The sequence below is a fragment of the Orycteropus afer genome, unplaced genomic scaffold (genome assembly GCF_000298275.1).
Source record: "Orycteropus afer afer isolate SDZICR_OR568_19922 unplaced genomic scaffold, OryAfe1.0 scaffold00191, whole genome shotgun sequence".
Lineage (NCBI taxonomy): Eukaryota > Metazoa > Chordata > Mammalia > Tubulidentata > Orycteropodidae > Orycteropus > Orycteropus afer.
The window spans coordinates 1873971-1882633 of NW_006921778.1; the positions used below are offsets into that span (position 1 = coordinate 1873971).

The window sequence follows — 8663 nt, forward strand, 5'->3', positions numbered from 1 at the left end:
GGCCGCAAGCCCCATCTCCTCCAGAGATGGACTTTTCGGCTTGGACTTGTCGGCTGTGTTTGTGGAAGCCAAGCTGGCCGCAAGCCCCATCTCCTCCAGAGACGGACTTTTCAGCTTGGACTTGTCGGCTTCTATACGCTTGTGAGCCATTTACCTAAGATAAATCTCTCTCTCTCTCTCTCTCTAAACATATATATATATATACATACCTTGCTGGTTTTTTGTGTTTCTCTAGAGAACCCAATCTAACACCACATGCAAGTAAAATTTTGCTGAAGATAATACAAGAATGGTTACAGCAATACATTCACAGGCAATGGCCAGAAATTCAAGCCAGATTCAGAAGAGGACTTGAATGAGGAATATTATTGCTGATGTGTGGTGTAGTAAATTACATGGTTATCGCTTTTCTAGCCATAGTCTTTGTAACTTCCACCAGATTACTGGGTTGGACCATGCAATTTAAACTCCTGATTGTTAAAGTCATCCACCTGGGGTATTTCTATTGGAGCAGCATGAAGTTAGCATTCTAACTTCTATAAAGTTTCACGCTTTCTCAGGTGTGTAGAACTTGGATGTTGTGATTGTTGGTTTTACCACTCTGCCAGGCTCAAAATGAGCCCTCCAGGAGGCAGGGGGAAACTCTCACTGCCAGCTGAGAGGGACACACTACTGAGAGAAAGATGTGCTGCTGAGAGAGATGCACTACTAGGAGAGAGAGACATGCTGCTGAGAGAGACACCCACACTACTGAGAGAGAGATGCATTGCTGAGAGAGATGCCCAGCTATGAGTGGCAGTGGAACCATGAGGCATGAGACAGAACAGAACAAGGGGATACTGCATGGTGTAAAGTCAGAAGGGTGTATGTCAGGATTGTATCTTTTCACTATATTTATTCAATCTGTATGTTGAGTAAATAATCAGAAGGATTATGAGATAACATCAAGAACATCATCCATGAAGAAAGCAAAAGGTCTTTAAAAAGACAGGAACAGAAGAAAAGACCAAAATGTATGTCAGAAGAGACTCTGAAACTTCCCCTTGAATGGACAGCAGTCAAAGCAAATGGAAGAAATGACAGGATAAAAGAGCTGAACAGAAGATTTCAAAGAGCAGCTCAAAAAGATAAAGTCAATTATTATAATGAACTGTGCAAAGGCCTGGAGTTAGAAAACCAAATGGGAAGAACATGCTCAGCATTTCTCAAGCTGAAAGAACTGAGGAAAAAATTCAAGCTTCGAGTTGCAATATTGAAAGATTCTGTGGGAAAAATATTGAATGATACAGGAACATCAAAAGAAGATGGAAGGAATACACAGACTCACTGTACCAAAAGAATTGTTCAGTGTTCATCCATTTCAGGAGGTGGCACATGATCAAGAACTAGTGGTACTGAAGGAAGAAGTTGAAGCTCCATTGAAGGAAGTGGCAAAAAACAAGGCTCAGGAATTGACAGAATACCCATTGAGGTGTTTCAAAAAACAGATGCCACACTCACTCGACTATGCCAAGAGATTTGGAAGACAGCTTCCTGGCCAACTGACTGGAAGAGATCCATATTTGTATCCATTTCAAAGAAAAGTGATCCCACAGATTGTGGAAATTATCAAACAATACCATTAATATTGCACACAAGTGAAATCTTACTGAAGATAATTCAAAATGATTGCAGAAATATATTGACAGAACTTTGAGAAATGCAAGGCTGGATTCAGAAGAGGATGTGGAATGAGGGATATCATTGCTGATGTCAGATGGATCTTGGCTGAAAGCAAATACCAGAAAGATGTTTACTTGTGTTTTATTGACTATGCAAAAGCATTGGATTGTGTGGATCATAACAAATTATGGGTAACATTGAGAAGAATGGGAATTCCAGAATGCTTAATTGTACTCATGAAGAAGTTGTACATAGACCAGGAGGCTGTCATTCAAACAGAACAAGGGGACACTGCATGGTATAAATCAAGAAGGGAGCATTGTCAGGGTTGTATCCTTTTACCATACATCTTCAGTCTGTATGCTGAGCAAATAATCCGAGAAGCTGGACTATATGAAGAAGTTCGTGGCATCAGGTTTGGAAGAAGAATCATTAACATTCTGTGATTCACTGACACAACTTTGCTTGCTGAAAGTGGGGGTGACTTGAAGCACTTACTGATGAAGATTGAAGACTACAGTCTGCAGTATGGATGACATCCAATATAAAGAAAATTCGTTACAACTGGACCTATAAGCAGCATCACAATAAATGGAGAAAAGATTGAAGTTGTCAAAGACTTCATATTGCTCAGTTCTACAATTGACACCAATAGAAGCTGCAGTCAGGACATCAGACGACGTATACTCACTGCCGTCAAGTCAGATCCGACTCATAACAACCCCTCCTTGGGTTTCCAAGGCAGTATCACTACAGAAGTAGATTGCCCAACCTTCCCTCAGAGGACTAGCTGGTGAGTTTGAACCACCAGCTTTCTGGTTAGCAGTCATATGCCATAGGCACTATGCCACCAGAGCTCAGCACTGGGCAAATCAGCTGCAAAGGACCTCTTTCAAGTGTTGAAGAGCAAAGATGTCTCCTTGAGGACTAAGGTGTGCCTGACACAAGCAATGGTATTTTCACTCGCCTCATATGCATGTGAGAGCTGGACAATGAACAAGGAAGACTGAAGAAGAGTCGATCTTTTGAGTTCTGGTGCTGGCGAAGAAATCTGAAAGTACCATGGACTGCTAAAAGAACTAACAAATTTGTCTTGGTATAAGTGCAGTTGGTATGCTCCTTGGAAGCAAGAATGGCCAGACTTCATCTCAGCTCTTTGGTCATGTTGTCAGAAGGGACCATTTCCTGGAGAAGAATGTCATGCTTGGCAAGGTGGAGGGTTGACAAAAGAAGGGAGGGCCCTCAACGAGATGGATTGAGACAGTCGTTGTGGTAATGGGTTCAAGTATAGCAGTATAGCAAGGATCATGGACCTGGTGTGGGACCAGGCAGTGCTTCATTCTGCTGTGCATAGGGTCACTATGAGTTGGAGATGACTTGAAGGCACCTTACAACAACAACATATGTGTCAGAATAGAACTGTGCTCCATAGGGTTTTCAATGGCTGACTTTTCAGAAATAGATTACCAGGACTTTCTTCCAAGGCACCTCTGGATGTCTGTGAATCCCCAGTTTTCAGTTAACAGCTGAGCACATTAACTATTTGCACTACCCAGGGCCCCACCACCTGTCACCTGCAGAAAACACTGAACATGCCATTAGAGAAAATATGAGAGGTGGTGATCATCCCAAGAGTGGTAGTGGACAATATGTATTCTCAGGGTGTCTGCTTTTCTCCTGTTACTAATGCTTATTCTTATTTGCAGTGTGGCTTCTTACTGTGGTGCATGGCACCAAGCCCTTCTAATGGAGCTGAACTGCTCTACAAGCGTATCATCCGTCCTTTCTTCCTGAAACATGAGTACCAGGTAGACAGTGTGGTGAAAGATCTGAAAGACAAAGCCAAAGAGACTGCAGATGCCATCACTAAAGAAGGTAAGACTCAGGGACAGCATGTTTCAACATGTGGAAGGAAACATGCTACACTAGACCCAAATGGAGCTCTGGTAGCATAGTGCCTATGGCATTTTACTGTCAACCAGAAGGCTGGCAGTTCAAACCCACCAGCCACTCCTCAGAAGGCAGATTGGGCAATTTACTTCTGTAGTGATACCACCTCGGAAACCCAAGGAGGGGTTGCTATGAGTCAGATCTGACTCCATGGCAGTGAGTTTTTTTTTTTGTTTGTTTTGGTAGGCCCAAATAGCAGACTTCCTGAATTTTCCATTGGCTTTCTTTGGTTAGCCACCAAAACTACTCGGATTTCGCTGCAAAGACTTTAGCTGTTGCCTATTACTTTTTTCTTTCTTTCTTTTTTACTTTTATTGTGATGAAAACATATGCTACAAGCCATTCACCAACACAACAACTTCCACATTTACAGATCGGAGACATTTATGACATTTTTCATGTTGTGCCACCATTATTGCTATCTTTCTCCAGAATATGCTAGTACTATTAGCATAAACTCAATGCCTTGCAAATGAAAGTTTGTCCTTTTCTCCTCCCTCCTATCCCAGTAGCCACTAATAATCATTGGTTCCTCTCTCTCTCTCTCTCTGTATATATATATATATGTATATTTGTATAGATAGATAGATAGATAGCTATAGATACAGATTTTTTTTTTCTCCAAACCTGTCTGGGAATTTTCCCTCTCTTCTCCTCCCCTCCCTGGTAACCAACAAAGCACGTTTCCTTCTATATATAAATCTTTCCTTGACTTTTTACAATAGTGGAAAAATACTTGTCCTGTGATTGACTTATTTCACTCAGTACAATGTCCTCTAAGTTCATCCACATTATGCAGTGTTTTGCAGATTCTACATTATTATTTAGGGTTGCATAGTATTCCATTATGTGTATGTACCACAGTTTGGTTATCCTCATCTCTGTTGATGGACAATTAGCTTACTTCCATCTCTTTGTTATTGTGAATAGTGCTGCTGTGAACATGGGTGTGAATATATCTATCCATGTCTTGCCTCTCACTTTAGGATACATACCTAGTAATGAGATTGCTGGATCAAATGGTATTTCTATTCCCAACTTTTTAAGAAATCACCATATTGATTTCTATAGTAGTTGTATAATTTTACACTCCCATGAGGAGTGTATGAGAGTCCCAATCTCACCACATCCTCACAAGCACTTGTTATTTTCTATCTTGTTGAACTTTGCTATTAATGTTGGAGTGAGATGGTATCTCATTGTGGTTTTAATTTGCATCTTTCTAATGGCTAATGATTGTGAACATTTCTTCATGTGATTGTTGGCTGCCTGAATAGTTTCTTTGGTGACATATCTGTTCATGTCTTTTGCCCATTTTTTAATTGGATTGTTTGTCTTTTTAATGTTGAGGTGTTGGGGTTTTCTGTAATTTTAGAGATAAGTCCTTTGTCAGATGTGTCATTGCTGAATATTATTTCCCATTCTGTAGGTTTTCTTCTTACTTTCTGGAAAAGTCTTTTGAGTCACATAAGATTTTAATGTTTAGATGGTCCCAATCATCTAGTTTTTCTCCTTCTGTTTGTACATTTTGGGTTATGCTTGATAGTCCCTTCATGCCATAAATTAGGGCTCCTAACTTTGCCTCTATTTTTTTCGTAGATGAGCTTTATACTTTTAGGTTTCACATTTAAGCTTTTGACCCATCTGGAGTTAGTTTTTGTATATGGTGTTAGGTATGGATCTTGTTTCATTTTTCTGCAAATGAGTATCCATTTTTGCCATACCATTTGTCAAAAGACTATCTCTTCCCCCAAATAATGGATTTTGGCCCTTTGTCAAAGATCAGCTGACCATAGGTGGATAGATCTATTTCTGGGTTCTCAATTCTGTTCCAACTGTCTATGTGTCTGTCGTACAATACCAGGCTGTTTTTGACTTCTGTGGCTATATAATAGGTTTTGAGATCTGGAAGTATGAGATCTCCTACTTTTTTCTTCTTCAGTAGTGTTTGGCTTACCTGAGGTCTCTTGCCTTTCCATATAAAATTAGGAGTTCTGGTGGTGTAGTGCCTAAGGCATTTGACTGCTAACCAGAAGGCTGGTGATTCAAACCCACTAGCCACTCCTTGGAAGGAAGACTAGGCAATCTACTTCCAGAGAGATACTGCCTTGGAAAGTGACTGGTTTTTCCATGTCTTTAAAGAATGTAGATGGAAGCTGGGTCGGGATTGCACTGAATGTGTAGATTGCTTTGGGTAGTATTGATGTTTTCACAATGTTCAATCTTCTGATCCATGAGCATGGTATGTTCTTCCATTTAAGTAGATCTCATAGTTTCTTGAAGTAGTGTTTTGTAGTTTTCTTTGTATAGGTCTATTGTGTCCTAGTAAGATTTATCCCCAATTATCTTATCCTTTTTGGTAGCTATTATAAATGGTATTGATTTCCTTTTCAGAGACCTCTTGCTGGTGTAGAGGAATCCAACTGATTTTTATATGTTGATCTTATATCCTGCCACTCTGCTAAATCTGTCAATAAGTTCCAGTGGTTTTCTTTCTTTTTATCTTTTCTTTTCTTTATTTGTGCTTTGAGTGCAAATTTATAGGGTAAAATTTGTTTTATATTCAACAGTTTGTGTACATTTGATTTCACACCCTGTTTACATCCCTGATCATAACCCACTCTCCTCTCTTCCTGTCCCTGTGACCAAACTCTCCTGTGCCCTTCTTAACTATGTACTCCTGTCTGTCCAGCTTTCCCTTCATGTGAATGGTGCCCTTCTGGTGCCTCATAGCCTATTGCTTTAAGGGATGTATCTCCTTAGAGTAGGTGGGTACATCACTGTAGGGTGGGTGTTCTGCATGTAAGTCTTTCTGCTGTTGGGGTGATAGCCAATCCTTGGGAGTGAATCCAATCCTAGGCCTGAAGGGTACACCAGGGCCATAGTTTTAGGGGTTCCACCATACTCTATCTGACCAGTAATACTGGTCATTTTTGTGTTTTTGAATTTTATTCCACAATTTTCCTCCCACTCTATCCAGAATCTCCAATTTTGATCCCTTCCTGACTGGTTAGCATTGGTAGCCAGGCACCATTTAGTTTTCTGGTCTTGAGGTCCATCATATCCTTCGACTAATTGTTTCCAAATGGCTTTGATTTTCTTCTGTCTTCTTTGCTTCAGATGAGAGGAGACCAATAGTTGCATCTTAGATGGCCACTCGAAAGCTTTTAAGACCCAAGTTGCTACTCACCAAAGTAGGTTGTGGAATGAGATTTTTATGTACTATGTTGTACCTTTTTTCAATAACACAAATGGCTATACATGTGGACTTTGGCAGATGGAGTACATAGGAATCAGATCGACTACATCTGTGGCAAGAAGTGATAGAAAAACTCAGTATCTTCAGCCAAAACAAGGCCAGGAGCTGATTATGGAACAGACCATCAGCTGCTTATATGCAAGTTCAGGTTGAAGCTGAAGACAATTAAAACAAATCCACAAGAGCCAAAATATGACTTTGACTATATCCCACCTAAATTGAGAAACCATCTAAAGAATAGATTTGATGCATTTAACACCAATGACTGAAAACCAGAGAAATTATGGGATAACATCAAGAACATAATCCATGAAGAAAGCAAAAGGTCATTAAAAAGACAGGAACAGAAGAAAAGACCAAAATGGATGTCAGAAGAGACTCTGAAACTTCCCCTTGAATGGATGGTAGCCAAAGCAAATGGAAGAAATGACAGGATAAAAGAGCTGAACAGAAGATTTCAAAGAGCAGCTCAAAAAGATAAAGTCAATTATTATAATGAACTATGAAAAGACCTAGAGTTAGAAAACCAAAAGGGAAGAACATGCTCAACATTTCTCAAGCTGAAAGAACTGAGGAAAAAATTCAAGCCTCGAGTTGCAATACTGAAAGATTCTATGGGCAAAATATTGAATGATACAGGAACATCAAAAGAAGATGGAAGGATACACAGACTCACTGTACAAAAAAGAATTGTTCAGTGTTCATCCATTTCAGGAGGTGGCATATGATCAAGAACCAGTGGTACTGAAGGAAGAAGTTGAAGCTGCATTGAAGGAAGTGGCAAAAAACAAGGCTCAGGAATTGACAGAATACTCATTGAGGTGTTTCAAAAAACATGCCACACTGGAGGCACTCACTTGACTATGCCAAAAGATTTGGAAGACAGCTTCCTGGCCAACTGACTGGAAGAGATCCATATTTGTATCCATTCCAAAGTAAGGTGATCCCACAGATTGTGGAAATTATCAAACAATATCATTAATATCGCACACAAGGAAAATCTTACTGAAGATAACTCAAAAACAGTTGCAGCAATATATTGACAGAGAACTTTGAGAAATGCAAGCTGGATTCAGAAGAGGATGTGGAACAAGGGATATCATTGCTGATGTCAGATGGATCTCGGCTGAAAGCAAAGAATACCAAAAGATGTTTGTTTACTTGTGTTGCATTGACTATGCAAAAGCATTGGCTTGTGTGGATCATAACAAATTATGGGTAACATTGAGAAGAATGGGAATTCTGGAACACTTATTTGTACTCATGAACCTGTACATAGACCAGGAGGCTGTCATTCGAACAGAACAAGGGGACACTGCATGGTTTAAAATCAAGAAGGAAGTGTGTCAGGGTTATATCCTTTCACCATACTTATTCAATCTGTATGCCGAGCAAATAATCTGAGAAGCTGGACTATATGAAGAAGAACATGGAATCAGGATTGGAGGAAGAATCATTAACAACCTGTGATTCACTGATGACACAACTTTGCTTTGCTGAAAGTGAGGGTGACTTGAAGCACTTACTGATGAAAATTGAAGACTACATTCTACAGTATGGATTACATCTCAATATAAAGAAAACAAGAAGTGCCATAGTGCCTAAGGTATTTGACTGCTAACCAGAAGGCTGGCAGTGCAAACCCCAGCCACTCATGGGAAGGAATGTCGGGAAATCTACTTCCATAGTGATACTGCCTCAGAAACTCAAGGATGGGTCGCTATGAGTTGGGTCTGACTTGACGGCATATAACAGCAACAATAACATAAAGAAAACAAAAGTCCTCATACCT

At 40.0% G+C, this 8663-nt stretch overlaps 1 protein-coding gene across 1 annotated transcript in view; it reads left to right on the plus strand.

Moving 5' to 3' along the window:
- The window catches only part of REEP5 (receptor accessory protein 5), a 48418-nt gene extending 44330 nt beyond the window's left edge, over positions 1–4088 (plus strand). Inside the window, exons 4-5 of the mRNA XM_042781875.1 lie at positions 3369–3537; positions 4045–4088. Of these exons, the coding sequence (XP_042637809.1) occupies positions 3369–3537; positions 4045–4088 (213 nt within the window). The remainder of the gene's footprint in view (positions 1–3368; positions 3538–4044) is intronic.
- The last annotated feature ends 4575 nt before the right edge of the window (positions 4089–8663 follow it).